Consider the following 18,404-nt stretch of genomic DNA (forward strand, 5'->3'; position numbering starts at 1 on the left):
AGGGGTGCACAAAAATCTAAAATAACCCTCTTTTTTCCTATCTTTGATGAGTCTGTTTTTTTATTTGGCATTACATAAATCTTGACAATATTACAGAAAATCCATGTAGTTAGCGACAAGCTTAGTGTTTGCATAAATTCACTACTTTAAAAACTTAGATCCTGCTACAAGCAGTCTTTTGTGTTTTTGTGGCATCTCCTTATAGTATTCAGCAGTAATGGGAGAGCAGAGCAGTGTTATTTAAGAGCTTATAATATGTCTGTAGGAAAAGAGTAGGAAAACACGAAGTCATCTTTAAGCCGCAATCTTTGTTCCGGCAAAGGATGCATCTCTCAAACTTAGAAATAATGAATAGGTGAGAATATGATTTTGATAGCATCTGTGAATATTGATTAAGGTTTTATTATCACTCTAGTATCATCAGGGCTGGAGACACTTCCTATCAGATCAAATATCCAGAAAATAACAGTGCTATTGCAGCAACAAATGATACAGAGGCAGAGGGGAGGATGGGAGTGACATTCCAGTTACTTGACAGATTTCATAGTTTATCTGCTTTGTTTTCCTTTGGACATTGAAGGCAATCGTTTAGGTGTTATGGGATTTTATGAATTAACTCATTCAGATATTACTTATTAGTTCTTAGTATATCCTGTAATTTGTGGTGTCTATAGCCATTGCACCTATGAAAAATAGCAGCAGATCAGACTTCCTCATTTCTCACAGATGAAAGCTGACTGTGTCCTAGAAGAATAAGATCAATCTCCTCAGCAGAAAACACTTGCAGGAAATTCTGAAAGAGCTGTCTGATGGGCAGCAGCCCAGCAGGATACACCTTTGCGTTTCTAAAGCAGTAGGGCATATAACTAAGCTTGTCCTTGTATTTCCCAAGCTATAATGTGAGGAGTGCCATGTGGAAGAAGAAGCCCCATTTTCTCACCTTCTCCCTGAATATTACTTCTTCAGTCTGGCATTTCCTGTCACTCTTGAGTCTTTCACAGCATTTTTGCTATGTCTGACATTATCCTCTTTCTCACACTTAAGTTGCTTTTTATCTTCCTACTGCTACTGTGGTCCTTCCAGCTCAGTGACAAAGTTCTGCTTCTGAAAATGCTTCTTGCTTTCTGCATCTCCTATCTCCCATTGCATATGCCTTTTAGACCTGCTAACTGCAGGGTCTGACAGTCTATCCTGCTTTGAACACCTCCTGACAGTGCAAGCGAACTGCAGGATAGCATGTTTGGTGCCAGTTTTACTGCTTCAGTAGAGCTTATATGCCCTGATTAGGAGCCTTCTCTGGCTCCTGACTGGGGCTTTTCCCATGTTTTTCCCAAGCTGCAAGTCACCCAATATGGATAAGAACTTCTCAGTTACCAGTTTACACCCATTAGGATATTTCCATTTTAATCTGCTGCTTAAAATTACCACTCCACATTCTGCATTGTCACTTAAATCCCCCTACTCTTTATTACATCTCTGGCAACCGCAGCTTTAAGAAACACCAGTTTAACATTAAAGCCTTTTTAGAGCCTTTTCTATAGGTCAGGCATAGCCAAGATAGGGAAAATGTAGCTGTTAGTTACTCTTTGTAAGTTTGCCATAGTAGGTAAAATATGAATCTAAATTATAGTAACATTGAACATTATAAGTTGTGAAATCCTAGTTACATTACCATGGAAAAGATGGAAGGATGGAAATTTTGGCAGTACAGTAGCACAGAAGTCAGAAAAAAAATTAACAATATTTAAGGTATTGAAGGAATAAAAGTTGTTTGAGAAGAATAGAGAATAAGGTCATAGGACCAGAGAAAGGGAATATGAGGGGAGGAAAGATAGAAGTCATACAGTATAAAAAAAAATGTTGCCATGTATCTTTCCCTGTCTATCAGTATGTTGTACAAAGGCTGAACTTGAAATCAAAAGATGGAAGGAGTGATAGAAAAATACTAATGCTTTAATGGACAGATAAATAAAAACCTGTACATCTTGATGTTGAGTTCTTATGATTAGCAGCTCTAAACATCATCCCTTACACATTTTATCATATGATCAAGACAGATGTCACCTATTGTAAGATACTTTGTTAAAACATTTGATTCCAGCTGGTATAGGATGGTAATAAGTGTCATCATCATTATACATGTCATCTTTCATACGCAAAGAGAAACAAATGCATTAAGCAATGCAAGAAGTTGACAGTATTACAGAAACATTGCTGACCATGAGCCAGCAGTGTGCCCAGGGGGCCAAGAAGGCCGATGGCATCCTGTCCTGGATCAGGAACAGTGTGGCCAGCAGGACCAGGGAAGTGATTTTTCCCCTCTACTCAGCACTGGTGAGGCCACACCTGGAGTGCTGTGTCCAGTTCTGGGCCCATCAGTTCAGGAAGGACATTGAGGGGCTGGAGCAGGTCCAGAGAAAAGCAACAAGGCTGGTGAAGGGACTGGAGCACAAGTCCTATGAGGAGAGGCTGAGGGAGCTGGGGTTGTTTAGTCTGGAGAAGAGGAGGCTCAGGGGAGACCTCATCACTCTCTACAACTCCCTGAAAGGAGGTTGTAGTCAGGTGGGGGTTGGTCTCTTCTCCCAGGCAACCAGCGTTAGGAGAAGAGGGCATGGTCTTAAGCTGTGCCAGGGGAGGTTTATGTTGGATATTCGGAAGAAATTTCTTACAGAGAGAGTAATCAGACATTGGAATGGGCTGCCTAGGGTGGATTCTCCGTCCCTGGAGGTTTTTAAGATGAGACTGGATGTGGCACTTAGTGCCATGGTCTATAACCATGGTGGTAGCAGATCAAGGATTGGACTTGATGATCTTAGAGGTCTTTTCCAACCCCATTCATTCTATGATTCTATGAAAAGCCCAGTAGTAAAGAGGAAATAGCTATGGAAGTTCAGATGTTCCTCAGTTTCAGAACTAATGGTTATGACTGTGTTATTTGAGCATGTCTTCCTTTGAAAACAAACATGTTTGATAAGGTGTAGATTATAATAATAGTTGGAGGGGAGTTCCCCACACAAGTACTGTGAGAATTTTCAAACTTCCTAGGGATTTTTCAGCTTCTATTCCTGCAAACTCTACCCCATTAACTACTCTTAAAGCATTAACATACTTCCTGAAAGTACAGGTGGCTGCACGGGGTAGAAGGTGCACACTGCTTTTTCAAGTGCTGTTCATGTGCCAGTTGCATCATTTGAAGCTGCAGGTATTCTGATGAATGGTCAGATGAACAGCACAGTATGGCAGGAAAATGGTCACTTTGAACTCCACATTCTGGAAAGAAAACTGGTTTTAAGGTGAGGAAAACTAAAACAGAGTTTTCTAAAGGAATAATTAATTGCTCAGTGAAAGTAAAAGGTCAGAATCAGGTCCCAGATATATGATTATGCCTGGCATCTTAATACATTTTAGAAATACAAATTTCAAAGAAAATATATTTTCGGGTTACACCTAAAAATCTTTTGAATCAGATTGATTTAACTTCTACTTTCCCTTCTGGCATTATCATGTTACAGTATATTTGTAATGTTTGTTCAGCAGTTGTTATTGTTTAACAGATCATTTAGATCTGTGGAATATTGTTTGTAGAATACTCACAACATTTATTAAGAGCAGAGAGATCAGATGAGTTGAAACATGCCTTCTAAATGCCAATACTGCTTCGAACCTACACAGCACTTTGCCAGGCCTTGTGATCTTTCAGTATTGATGGAGGAGCACCCATTGCGCATGCTCACCACCTTTGTGGTGTTAATCCTGGCAATTTTCCACTGTCTCAGTAAAGATTAAGGAGCATTGATGTAGGCACCTAACAGAGGCACCTAACCCTGCTCTTAGGACAAGACTATATGGTGGTATATGAATGCAATGCCAAAGCAAAGAAATAGATGTTTAGTGACCTGTTATTTCTGTCTTAGCATTTGTTACTCTCTACATGTTTTTGCACACAGAATATTGACTTGAGGGAATATTTTTGGAGTGGTAATATTGGTAGTATTAGGAAGCAGCAGGTTCTGCACTTCACTGGAAAATATGTAGTTGGAGACAGTGCTGTTTTATGGATACAGTTGGAAAATATTGCCCTAAAGAATTGGCTCCTGTCTGTGCTTATGCCATGAAGTTGTTATGAGGTGTGGGGCAGGTCATGGGAGTCAGAAGCTGCTTGAATTGCATATGTCCTTCTCCACTGACCGTTAACTGAGTTGGGTTTTTTTGGATGCCAAACTGAAGCCATTGGAATCTGATGATACCAGGTTTTTTTGGTGGGACGTAGTCATGAGGATCAGTAATGCCATATAGATGTTATAAAATGCTACATATTCAGAAAAAAAACCAAAGGTTATTAGGCATCATGTATCAGGAACTCACAACTAATGGACACTCTCAAAGTTAATTTCTCTGATTCTCTTCTGTAACAGTGAATAATGAGTGTCTTTAATTCATAAAGCTGTTGCCCGAAGTATGGTAAATTATTTTTTGAAATATTATTTAGATGATTAGTAGCTCTGAAAAGCACCGGGAAGGGATGATGGCCTTGTCTCTAGAGCAGTGTTTGAATGTTGCATGGTTAGTAATGCATGGGGATGCAGAAAGGACAAGATAAGTTAAGAAATAGTTGTGCATTGGGTTGCACTGTCTTTGCTGTAGCATCCTATGGCCTACTGGTGACAAACCTCTAGGAAGAGACTTTTGGAGACTCTGGGGTCTCCTGCAGGCAGCACCAGCCTAGCTTGCATTTCTAAGACCCCATTTCAGCAAGACATCTAGGTTGGGTCTTTAAATTTCCCTCATTCCATATTAAGATATGTTTTTATTTCATATGGCTGGAAGTCACAGATAATTGAAGAAGCCTGGAGCCTTGGATTCCTTCCATAAGCCAGCTTCATCCATGGGCATATGCATAAGGTTGCTGAAATAGCCTAGTGAATTCCATTATGCCTGTTTACTTAGATTTGTCCCTCCATGGCTTTGCCTGCTTCTCTTGTGCTGTGGCACAGGGAGGAAGCTGGCAGGGAGTGAGGACAGACAGTGTGTGGCTGCCTAACAGCAGTGAAAGCAGAGGCATGTGCTTTATATTTTTTAACAGTCTTAAAGTGATATAAGTAGCCAGGAGAGCCTACTACTATGACTGGCTACCTGGGGAAAAAAGGAGGCTTACAGTACTGATTTGAAAAGAGGAATGAGGAAAAAGATCAGTAGGTAAAGAAATACTAAACAATTAATTTGATTGGACAATAGGAAACATTTTCATAAAGAATGGTTAAAAATGACCCAAAGTGAGAATTTTAACATGTTCTCAAATCTTGTGGATAGAATACAGGATTTTTCTACGGAGAGAATATTATCTCTTGCTGACATGCCTAACATTTTCATCCAACTGTCATGCTGAAAATGAAGTAAAATGTCAGTACATGGAAAACATGGAGTAACAGCATAACCAATAAAAGAAGACTTAAGTCTGAAAAATGAAGTATGAAAAACCAAGGAACTTAGATTTTTACTAATTTTTAGCAGTGGTTTGTTCTGTGCCTGTTGTAAGTGACATCCTTTTCTGTAAAATGGGATTATGAGCATGTTATCTACTATGCAGCAAACAGTATGACAATGATTAGTTGACATTTGATTAGTAAACCTTTTGGCTCATACAAATCACCACAGCTTGTTTTTTTTTTTTTTCTGATTTACATCCAAATACAGGAATAAAAGTCTCATGTTATGCATAAATTCTAGTACTCAATCTATAGATTTTTCCTGAACTAATTTATGATTAAAAGCTACTAAATAAATAGGAATAGAAACACAGTTAATTTAGAATACTAACATATGGTTGCTAAATGCAGGTCTTGGGAGGTTATAAAATTAATCCATTTTACAGGTCACCTGTATACAGTATAATTATTTTACATAACTGTGAGTAAAAGTAATTACTTTTTTTATAGTCTCAGATATCCTGGAGTGGATTCCTTCCCATATACTCATTTTCTTGATATGAAGGTACAGTTGAAGCATAGTCTCTGACTGATATTGACTAAATCTTGCACAGTATATGTCACTTTGATTTGTTGCATACTCTGCTACAGTTTAGGGATCATTAATTCTGCTGAACCTAAAAAATTCACACCACAGTCTCTTATCTCTGAGTAGGCATCAGTATAAATTTTTGGGTTTTGTCTAGAAGTTTTGTAGCAAAGGACTAGGAAGTAATTTTGGGTTTATTGCAAATGGGTTTCTTCATCTCTAAGTGCACAATCCATTTGGGTTTTTGGCGACTAATGTTTCTGACATCTTTCTCTGGTTTTTTTCTGTGTGTTTTCATCAAACTTTCTTTACACTAAAGCCCATATTTTTTCAGGTGTTATTTTTCAACATTATGTAGTAACACTGTTTCCTAGAGTACCTGTTTTTGTCTGTAGACACAGTTGATATTGAAGTATGTCCAGCAGTTCTCTGAGTTTGTAGAACATTGCTTCCCATTTTACATGGATGATAAGTATCAAAATGCAAACACATGCAGATTAAATTAGAATTTGTTTTGAGTCCATTAGCATTAAAGGTCTATGAAATAACATATCTCAGTTGTAACATAGTTTATGCAGTTGCATCTCTAATTGGAAGAACCATCCTCTATTTAAAATGAAGAACAGAGTGACTATGTTCTGTCTTTTTTGAGCACTCCAAGAAAAAGTAGTGAAAGTAGAAAGTAGACATACTACTGTAGTGATGGTCTGTGAACCTCTCATATCTTTTTCTGAGCAGAAGTGGCACAGCAATTACAAGCCACAAGGTTGGAGCACACATACATAATGTACAGAAGAAAGGGAAAGATGTTTTATTTGGATAGAAATGCAAAACAGCAAAACAGTTACGTTTCTAAAAGTGAAATAAAGTGTGAAATGTTTAATTGTGATAACAGAGTGGGTTTTGATACCTTTTATATGACGTGAGGTGAATGAGATGAATGTTGGAGTAGTGTCCTGGTTTCAGTGGGGATAGAGTTCATTTTTTCTCAGTAGCTGGTACAATGCTATGTTTTGGATTCCATTTGAGAATAATGTTGATAACACACTGATATTTTAATTGCTCTAAGTAGTGCTTACCCTAAGTCAAAGATGTTTTCAGTGTCTCCTGTCCTGTCAGCAAGTAGGTGCACAGGAAGTCAGGAAGGAACATAGCTGGAACAGGTGACCCAAGCTGGCCAAAGGGATATTTCGCACCATAGAACATCATGCCCAGTATATTAACTGGGGATTTATCCAGAAAGGGGACCAATCATGGTTCGAGAACAAAGCTGTTGTTGTTATTACTTACTATTATTATTAAATTGTTCTTATCTCAGCCAAGTCTTAGTATTGATTCTCTACCCCATCCCACTGGGGTGAGGGGAAGTGAGCGAGTTGCTATAAGGTGCTTAGTTGCCAGCTCAGCCTAAACCATGACAAGTAGCTACAGAGATGGGTGATAGTGAAGCACCACTTCTAAGTCAGATATCTGGTGAGATATTTTGGCTTTAAATTCACATGAATTTCTGTAGCACAGAATTGTAAACAAAGAATAATATAACAATTAAGGAAACACCATGTGTAAACTCTTTCTTGATGTAAATTGTAGTTTGTGGAGTGCTTGAACATTTGCATTAGGCTCCACTTCTGAGGCTTTTAATTGCTCCTTAGTAGGAAAGAATTCTCATTTTGTCTGAAAGAGGTTAGACATCTTCCAGGTGGAGCACTCAAAATGCCACGAGACCCATCAGTAGGTTGCTTCTGGCAGCAGAAAGGCCACAGATGGGTTTGCACAAGATACTGGCCTTTGGCCTAGCAACACACTTAACACTCCTTAATCCTAAGGGCACTTACAGATGGAGCTGTGCTGAGAGTCATTGGACAGGCATTACTGGATAAATACTTTTTAATACCTTCTAAGGAAAATACTGTACTCCTATGTTCAATCCCTCCAGTTCTCATTTCTGTTTTCCTGGGCTCTGGGCTTGCATAAGGGTGGTGTCACAAGGTGGAGACAGGAGGGGTTCAAAGGAGAAGGACTTTGTGCTGCCTGTGTGCTAAAAAAGTAATTGGAGGAGGAGTTAAAGTTCCCTTTCTTGTTTTCATACCAAAAATTTCATAATTACTGCATTCATTCTCAAAACAGCTCAATTTTTCACTGCAAACCAGTGAGGAAGTGGGCTATAAGCAGGACTTTATTTCCCTCCAAGACCAGGGTATACCTGCATTATGTATGGAATTTGAGAATATGAAAAAAGCCTATATGTCTAGTCTCTGAATAACTTTTTCATTGTACTTCATCTCCCCTCCTCCCATTTAATATCCAAACCAAGCGAGTATTAATATGAGCGGAGGAGATTTCATCCAGGTCATTCCTTTTACTCATCGTGCTTTGAAACTTCATAAAAAACGTTTGACATCTTGTAAAAAATTAAGTATAAAAGTATTTCTGTATATAGAGGGAACAGCATGGAGGAAATGTGATTTACTTATCTAGGAAAAGTGTTTGGCAGCTGTGGACTTCACTTCAGAATAAATTTCTGCAATGGTGAGTACAGAAACGTGGGAAAACGTGTACAATTTAAAGTCAGGCTGGTAAGTTGTGCTAGGTTGGAGTGGAGGAATTGGCTTTATAGAAGTGACAGTCACCGCTGGATTAATGTTGTTCTCTTTTGCAGATTGTAGATGTTCATTCAGAGCAGTGCATTGTAGACATTTCTTGTTTTAGACTAAAGAAATTAACTTCTTGATATGTAATTGCTGTAGAGCACCTTGGGAAACTGGTGATATATATCACAGATGACACAAGGGAGAGGCAGCACAGCCCATAGGAATTATGACATATTGCTGTGAATATTCAGAGCTACTCTTTCCAAAATAGCAGAATGCTACCGTACCTAGAAAAGTCAGGAAGGATAACTTTTATTTGGAGAAACACTGATTTGAGAGGGCACTCAGAATTCTTTAAAGCTTATTAATTTATTGAGCTGTAAGAATGTCTTACAAAATGGGATTAAAAATAAAAATATTTTTCTTTCTCTAATGTTGTTGACCAGATCATCCATGGCATCAGTTGCAATGTATAGAAAGCAAGGAATTTTATAAGCCAGGATTTTGGAAGTATGTGACGTAGTCTGTGGGAAAGGAAGAGGAGATAGTTGCCTATTTTAAAGTTTTTGGAGTCTGTCTTCCATTACTAGAGTTCTTGCTGAGCTCTGCCAAGAGCTTCTACACAGCCGGAAATTACTCTGAAAAGTGCTGAGCTGCTCAGCATAACATGCTCTCAAAAGCCAATTTTGAGAAAAATTCAGTTTCTGAGAAAATGAGGAGCTATATCTGTAGAAAACAGCCTTCATCCATATCCTGTTCATTCTGATGGCAATTCTGGAGCCATATGTCAAGGCAGTGTCACAGAAGTCATACTCACTGACTGGCTTTCTAAAGCCATGAGATTTGAAAGATGCCTGTATTGCCTATTAATTTATGACTGAACAAATATTAACTTGGTGTTTAAAAAATAGGAAGTTTCACAGAACATAAGGCATGTATGTCTGGCGAGGACAATTTAATCTGTTTGGGCAAAGCACAGGGAATATGGAAAAATAGGACTAGCTTCCGAGTCAGACTCTTCTCCAAAAAGTCTGTTGGCTGTATTTGACAGTAAGTAAGAACTTGACACAATTTAAAAAAAACAAAACCAAAAAGAAGCAAAAAAAGTCACCCACCCACACCCCCGCCCCCCCCCCCCAAAAAAAAAAACCAAGCAAAAAAACCCCACACCAAAAATCCCCAAACAAACAGAGAAAAAATCCACAGGAATTTAATCGCTGGTAAAAATCTTCTGAAAGGTGATAACATCTTTTATGTGATTGAAGATAAAATGGAGAAGCTTGTGTCAGCAATGCTTTTGGTACTGGACTTAAACTGATTTTTAAATGCCTGCTTTGGTCCAGAGCTTTCAGAACCACAGACCACATTAAATAACCAAATATGAACAATATGGATTATTGACATTAATAACACTGTGCCAACAAAATAAAATTAGAGATTCACAGACAAATTCTGATGCTGTTTAACTGTAATCCCTAAGTGAGGGGTATTTTTTAGTATACTGCCTGTAGCTGTATTTCAGCAGAAATTGAAACACAAATATCTTTCAATCCCTAGAAATGTAGTCTTCTTCTAAACACAACTATGATATAAAATTCTGGTATAACTCAGCTGTAGTGGTCCCAGTGAAAGCCGAAAAGCATTTCGAATTTTTGTTGTGAAAGTGTAAGAGACTCTACAGAAAGCAGCAAATAGAGATGCCACAAGGAGAAAAGCAGTCTTAATGCATTCCTAGAAATGTCATGACTTAGAAAAATTCTGTCCCAGGCATTGCAAAAATTTTAGACAACTCTAAATTTGTGAATTAGTGACTTGCGTGAAATTGCTTTTTTCATGTTATGATTATCACTGTTTCTGTAGGGATAGAGTATACAAAATTTAGTCATGATCTTATCATACAGAGACAATCTTCATTCTACTCAAACATTTTTGTTTTGTGCAGAGAATAGTGTCTCTTTTTAATACAGAAACCCAGAAAATTCACTATTCTCCTGTATCTTAGTCTTCACACAGCTTTGAGTGTTTCCTTTCAAATAATGTCCTGCAGTAATTTCCAAAGCTTGTTCAGTAAGGAATTACCATTTGGTCTGATAAGGATGTAAGAAATATTATAAATTAATGGTTTATGTGACTGTATCACAACCCTGTTCTGTCCAACCAAAACATAAACCCTTGAGTACCCATAAGTCATCGTCTGACTAGTCCTGAGCTGCTGTAACCAGAGAACTCTTCATAGTTTTATTTTTAGAAAGGTTAATAATGCACCAAATAATATCTTACTCTGAATTTAAAATGGGTTAGAAGTATTCATCCTCTCCCCACACTCTTTCCACTACTATGGTTTCTTACCTTATCTGGCTGTTACTTACAGAACTTCTTCAGAATTCAAATTTTTCTATAGTAAGTTCAGATGAATTAATTATATTTCATTACATGTATTTTACTATGAATTGAATAGACACACACACAAAAAACCAAATACTCTACTGATTTATTTACATTTTCTAAGTAAATTGTGATGGTATTGAGTGCTTCTGAACACAGATAATTCTACAGAGTAGGAAAAAAAAAAGGAAATGGTACTTTACAGACAATTTGTGCCATTCATTTTATTCATAAGCAGGATACTTTGATCAAGTTAGAACAAGTTTTTATTGAGAGAGAAGGCTTGGTTATGAGTTGAGCAGCACAATGCTGTGTAACCATAGTGTTAAATTTTCTGTATTCTTTATGGTCCCACGGAAATGCGGCAGTTCACTAGTTTCCCTGTCTGTATGGGAATTTGATGGCATGGGGCTTGAGGTCAAGATCTTTTTCAATTTTTAGCACAGTGAAACCTTTGGCAGGCCTACATATACACATTTACTTTTAATTTGTATGAAATTAATAAGAAATCACAGAAACTGTACTCACAGTCTGATACAATGATTGACCAGAAGAGTCTTGTCTGCACACAGTAAGATAATAAGGATAGTCCTTCTCATTGGGAAAATGAGAGTAGGAAGAAACTGCAGGAGCAACAAGCCAAGCCTATTCAGGTCTATTCAGCTGAATCATTCATAACATAGCTAGCTGATGCTGTGGCAGAGAAAAGTACCTTCTTTGAACTCATCATACTTCTGTTAGTCAAAGTGTAAAAATGGTCTATTCTTCAGATTTTGGGGGTGGGTGGGAATAGACACTTTGGAATAGTAATATAATTTATACAATAATACAGTTATTTTGGTAAAGTGAATGAAGCTCTCTTGAAGTCAGACATTTTCATTGCAAATGGTTTGTAAGTTGTCAAGAGTGTCCTGACAATGTAAAATATTGTTTCCTATTTGCAGTCCAACCATCCTTCCAGCAAGTATTTTGTAGAATACTTGAATAGCAAATAGACATGAAAACAGTTCAAGTCAATTTCTTTAAGCATTCAACCACCTTTGTTGCTTTTGCACCGCGTAATGCTTTTTCCTTGTCTTATGTATGTATGGAAGTTAAATGTAATTTCTTAGTACCGTCCTAAAAATGGAATCTAGGTAGGATATTTTGCAACATTTTAGTCTTTGAAAATCTGTGGTGTAATTTTGGTTCTCATTTTTGTACTTTCTGAACTCTTTCAGTGCAGTACATCAACTGCTTCAGTACTACTAATTTGGGTCAGAATTGTTCTAAAATACAGTTGATACCAAAAGAATGAAAAAACCCACTTATCTCATTTTTGCTATACAGTAAATGTATATACACTTGTGAATATACTGTTTTACAAAGAGAAGCTGAAGCTCCCTGCAATCATGTATCTAGTTTGCTGGATGACAAAAGACCAACTTCATTTGCATAAAATGAGAAACACTGCTGTTTGTCAACCTATTATTATTCAGTGCTGTGTCTTGATACAGGTAAAAGTGGATATCTGTGCCCCATAGTCTCCAAAGGCTCTACAGAAATGTGCATAAATTAGGGGTAAAAACGACACAGTACAATTACAACAGCTGTGTTTGCTTCTCACATCAGTTTTGTGATCAGACTCTGAACTGGCTATGCTGAAGGATATTTCAGTTCCCTGTAATCACATAAGCTGTATTGATACGTAGGTCAAGCCATGCATCTCTTTAAGATTTTACTTTGTATTTTACCTCTCAGGTTGGTAGAAGAGGATGTGGGAATGGACATCCCCTTATCTGAGGGTGTACTAAGCCCCAGTTCTACAGAGATGAGACCTGGTGAGAGAAGCTCTAACTCATTTTCTTAGTTGTATCTTATTCCCATGGTGTTTAATTTTGCAGTGAGAAAGATATTTCTGTTCTGGTAAAGAATCAGTGTAGTGTCAAAAAGAAAAAAGTGTTAAGTTTGCTTTATTTAGTCAATTATTTTCTTCATTTGAGAAATAATAATTGTAATGTTACATTTTCTCTTGTGCATTGTTTAGTCCTTGTGAAGTTTTAATAATCTGTATTATTTACTTTATAATTGACTACTGTCTAAGCGAACTAAGTTAGAACAGCTTGAAATGGGCCACACAACATACAGGCAAGGGGCAAAGGCATACCTAGCTTTTGTCTTTTTGAAGTCTATTTTTATTTAAGACTGATTAAGAGACTGAGGGTTTTTTTATTTCTATTATTGTATTAAGATATTGCATAGTTAAATTAAAGACATAACTACTTGCAAATCAGCTCCATTCAAGTAGCACCAAGTGCATGAGACAATAAATATTTACTGGGGGTTTCACTCCTGTGAATTTTCCCAGGACTCAGCAATGTCTTGGTTCATAGCTCAAATGATGTGTATATTGCTCTTTAAATTCTTAAGCAACTTGGTCAGAGCATGTTCCATACCTTATTTTTGTCTGATGATTGCAGAAAACAGAATCTGGATTTTGCATAATTTAGCAGCTCTGAGCTACACTGACTGTTCCTGTAAATGCTTGTTTTATTTCACTAAATAGCAATGTTGATATTTGTGTTTTGTGTTAGGTGGTCTTAAATGTCATGGTGTTACTAAAATTGATCTGTCTCAGTGTGTTTGAAGTGGTTTTTAAGTGTATGGGAGGTGAATTGTGTGTGGAGTAGATAAAGTTCCTTTTTTCCTCGTCTTTTTTTTTAAGAACCTCCCAATTCTCTTGATCTTAATGGTTCCCAACCCCGAAGGATAAAGCTCACTGCTCCAAACATCAATCTCTCTTTGGACCAGAGTGAAGGGTCTGTACTTTCTGATGACAATTTGGATACACCAGATGAAATTGACATCAATGTAGATGACCTTGACACTCCTGATGAGGCAGACTCGTTTGAATACACTGGACAAGGTAATATTTTAAATTGTAAACAAAGAGTTCATCTTTTTTTTTTTTTAACTGCTTACGTGATCAGTCTCATGTCTGTCAGGTTATCAGTGTGGTTAAAGCATTCGAGAGTTAATGCTAGGCATCCAGGTTATTTTTGCTGTCTGCTATTTTTTAACCTTTCACCTGTGTAAAATAGTATACTTCTACTTTTTTTAGAGTGCAGAAAAAAATAGTACAGCTGATCTAATAAAGTAAGAGCAGCTACCTAGAGAGAATCAAATTCAGAGTCCCGTCTTTGTCCAGTACTATAGGACTTGTCTGAAAACAAGAAGAAAGCAATTGATCTTTGTTACAGAGAACGCTGTAGCTAACTGCAGCTTAGCGCAGCGCTGGGCAGTTCTAGCTTACAGTTACATCAGTAGTACTTGGGAATATAACTTTGTGCAAAATGTTGACTGACATAAGCTGCACCAAAGATCTTGCAGTGTATAAGTGAGGTAGACACAATGTGCTGAGAGGTCTTCTGTTAAGCAGAAATGTCGACTTTTTATTCCCATGTATGATTGAGAAGCTGAGATGTGGAAGGTTGTGTGCATAGCCTAATAAAGCCAGCTCAGGTGATGGAACAACAGAATTCTTCATTCCAGTTATTTAAATATCGTTTCTCAGCAGAACTAGCCATGCAGTATAGATACACCCCGAAGTGTGCAGTGAGACCCTTCACTCTTCCTTTGCATATTAATGATTTTCTCTCAAAGAAATATGATGTGAAAGTGTTTTGCACTGTTTAATTCACTTTATTTACCTTCATGATGTACAAAATAGGGTGGTAACACTCATTCCTTGCTGGTACCTCATAAAACATACAAGACCTGTAATCACTGATGTGATCATACAGATATTAAGCTATTTGACGGAAAAAGAAGTGTGATCATTTTACAACCTACAGCAGAAAGAAACTTTTAAAAACTGGATCAGTTTAAACGGAATTTTCCCATGCATTTACATTCTCTAGTGCTAGTGAGGTCACTTGAGCATACAAGAACAGTTTCATCATTTTAAGTGATATTGCTAAAGAAGCATTACTGTGTACTCAATCATGCATGAGCGTCTCTAATGTTACTTCTCATTAGAAGGCTGATATCCTTGTGAGTAGATGCAGAGCATAGAGATGAGTTGCTTGATGGTTGGAAGATTTTATAGCAAAGGTTAACACACACACATGTGCGAGCTAACCTGCTTAGACTGTTGTGACTACCATGTGAGAGAAAAGAAATCTCTGCCTGCAGTAGAACAGATTTTGCCTTTAAGCCCTCAAATAATTAAATTCAGCTCTAGTGATTTTGGTGGCAGTTGTATTTCTGGCAAGCATTTCTTCCCAGTGGTTTTTTTTTGCTGCTTTCTAAATGTGATGTTTTTAAAGTTGGACCAGTTTTCCTGAACTCCTGTGTGAAGAGCTCAAGATCCCTGGGTTTTTGGTGACATTTTTGCAGTTGTGTAGTTTGGTTTAAGACATACTTAGTAACAAAAATGTCTTCCACTTAGAAGAACCATGAATAGAGAGTAGAAAAGGAAAAAAAAGTCAACATTTTATCAAAAGAAGCCAGCATAATAAAAGAATAATAAAAGAAGTTAGCTATAAATAAAATGAATCTAATAGCTAAGATTATAATCTTAAGAAAAGTGAAGAATGGTTTAATTGCATGGTAAATAGCCTTTGTTATCTTTGTACTTTTGTACTCTGCCATTAACTAGTATGCACTCTGATGTTAGCAGCACTCGGAGTCTCCCACAGTTTAATGTTTCTAACTGGTGCCAAACCCAGGAAAGTAAATAACAAGAAGACGTAGCTGCTGAGACCATAGACAGCAGTGATTTTTAACTTGTCATGATGAGACTGTTGACAGTCCCTTTAAGCTATGAAAGACAACAGAGAAAACTTGTTTAGAGATTGGTTGATCATCAGTTTCACAGAGTGGTTTTCTTTTTGTCACTAATACCATACATTTAAACATTCTTTTTCAGAACCCATGCTAGTTTCTGAAATAATTTTTTTATTATTATTGCTTTAGATGGCATAAAAATTGCATTTCTGAAGACTATACATGAATATCATTGAAGGCCTGCCCCCAAATCAGCATTATTTGTAAAGTAAAAGTGTTTATTATTTTGTCTGCAGATGTTTATGTCCTTTCTAAATTTCACACTAGTGCATCTTTCTCTGCAAAATCAACACTTCAGGCAGTAGAGCAGAGTTGCTTCATCAAGAAGAGGCAGTCTTGTATAATTTCTATCAAAAAATAATTCATGTGTCTGATTTTAGCATCAGAAGTTTTATCAAGATCTTTGTCATTCTTCATCATCTGCACTTTCACCAACCAAAAAAAAAAATAATTATCAGACCCCAAACACAATTTTGGCACTAGTCTGCAAATTACCTAGCCCAGCCTCTTTTCACTAAAGCTGTTTTGCTAGCTACCGTTCTCTGGCTCAGTCATGATCTTTAGAGAGGGGGATATTCTGTCAGTATAATTCCCTAACAATACTTCATATTAGGGACAGAAAATACAAGACAGGCAGCAGTAGAAATTCAGACTTTGTTAGTCATAGAATCATAGAATCAGCTGGGTTGGAAGAGACCTCCGAGATCATCAAGTCCAACCCTTGATCCACTACCACTGTGGTTGCTAGACCATAGCACTAAGTGCCACATACAGTCTCATCTTAAAAACCTCCAGGGATGGAGAATCCACCCTAGGCAGCCCATTCCAATGCCTGATTACCCTCTCTGTAAAGAAGTTCTATCTAATATCTAACCTAAACCTCCCCTGGCACAACTTGAGACCATACCCTCTTGTCTTGCTGATAGTTGCCTGGGAAAAGAGACCAACCCCCACCTGGCTACAACCTCCCTTCAGGGAGTTGTAGAGAGTGATGAGGTCTCCCCTGAGCCTCCTCTTCTCCAGGCTGAACAGCCCCAGCTCCCTCAGCCTCTCCTCATAGGACTTGTGCTTTTGTCCCTTCACCAGCCTCGTTGCTTTTCTCTGGATCTGCTCCAGCACCTCAATATCTTTCCTGAACTGATGGGCCCAGAACTGGACACAGTACTCCAGGTGTGGCCTCACCAGTGCTGAGTAAAGGGGAAGAATCACTTCCTTGGACCTGTTGGCCTCGCTGTTCCTGATCCAGGCCAGGATGCCATTGGCCTTCTTGGCCACCTGGGCACACTGCTGGCTCATGTTCAGCTTCCTGTCATACTGTAACAAAACAAAAAAATATATACTCAACCTAATATATAGATTTTTAATAGCTTTTTTGTGTGTACTTAGAGAAACTTGGTATTTCTAAAAAATTTTGTGAAATTATTGATAGGTTTTAATGGAGAAATCAGTTTTACAATTTAAGAGTTAGTACACATATGTGTTTGTGCCTAAAGGTTCTGTGTAGATATATGTGGTATAAACACAGTATACTATTGTATTCCTAATTTCATAAAGATAATTGATTTAATTTTTACAATAAACTAGTGTGTTTTAAGGATCATATGCTTCATTTTGTATGAGTAGTTCAAGAAGCAGCATTAACCAGAGGCATCTGTAGATAACCCAATACATAGAAGGGTTTGAGGACATCTATGAAACATTGTGTTCTTTAGTTCCTGTCAATTAAACTTGCTTCTTTTAGTTTATTCTTAATTCTCATAGATCTCTTTGGTATTTTCAAATAGGGTGTTTACAGCTTTTAAAGTACACACGTGTATGTTATTATGTATCTCAATGTATCTTTGTTTACTGTTACCTCGCTTATTGATTTGCAAATAAAATTCTGCTCTTATGACTGCACAGCCAGCATAATGCTTTAAAAAGAACAATTTACTTCAAATATGTGTAATACATAAAATGCACAGAATCTTTACGGTGAAGGTAAATTAACAATATCTATACAGAATATTGCAAAATAGTACAAAAGAGGTATTTTTTTTTACCCCATGGAAAACACAGTATGTTGCAACAAAAACTAAAGAGGGAAAATAAGTATTTCCAGCTGTGGACATAATCACTTTTCCTGTCACTTTCTCCATAAACAGCCATTAAATTTGAAAAACTGGAATGCAGTTAAGAACCATCTCGTCCATGTGCAATGGAAATGTAGATTTTATTAATTACATCACAGTTTTTCTGAAACTAAGAGTATCCAGCACAGAGGCTGTGTTTGAGACTTCCTAGTCACTTGTCAGCCATACAGTTTATTTACTGTGGTCATTGTGCCTGTGGACTACATGTGCCTGTTCTCTCAAGGGTGCTCATAGAACAAGTCAGACTGCATGGCTGCTCTGTACTTCACATCTGTGAGAAAACTGGTATTCAACCTCAACCACAGTCCTTGGGGAAGGCAACTACTGTGCTTACATGAGGAGTCAGCATGACTGAAGCAGAGGAAGATGGATGTTCTTCATATTTTCTGGTGGTGAATGTGAAGAGATTGGAGACAAACTGGGAAAAAGTTGAGAAGCTGTAGCTCTCTGATAA

The 18,404-nt window shown here is 37.5% G+C and overlaps 1 protein-coding gene across 9 annotated transcripts in view; it reads left to right on the forward strand.

Moving 5' to 3' along the window:
- Positions 1-18,404, forward strand: part of PRUNE2 (prune homolog 2 with BCH domain) — a 170,896-nt gene that overhangs the window by 112,906 nt on the left and 39,586 nt on the right. For all 9 annotated transcript variants that reach the window (XM_051801319.1, XM_051801311.1, XM_051801314.1 and 6 more), the window contains 2 exons: positions 12,732-12,811; positions 13,696-13,896. In XM_051801319.1, coding sequence (XP_051657279.1) covers positions 12,732-12,811; positions 13,696-13,896 — 281 coding nt within the window. The remainder of the gene's footprint in view (positions 1-12,731; positions 12,812-13,695; positions 13,897-18,404) is intronic.

This window comes from Manacus candei, unplaced genomic scaffold (assembly GCF_025592945.1).
Source record: "Manacus candei isolate 608988 ecotype Guabito, Panama unplaced genomic scaffold, ASM2559294v1 h1tg000051l, whole genome shotgun sequence".
Classification (NCBI taxonomy): domain Eukaryota; kingdom Metazoa; phylum Chordata; class Aves; order Passeriformes; family Pipridae; genus Manacus; species Manacus candei.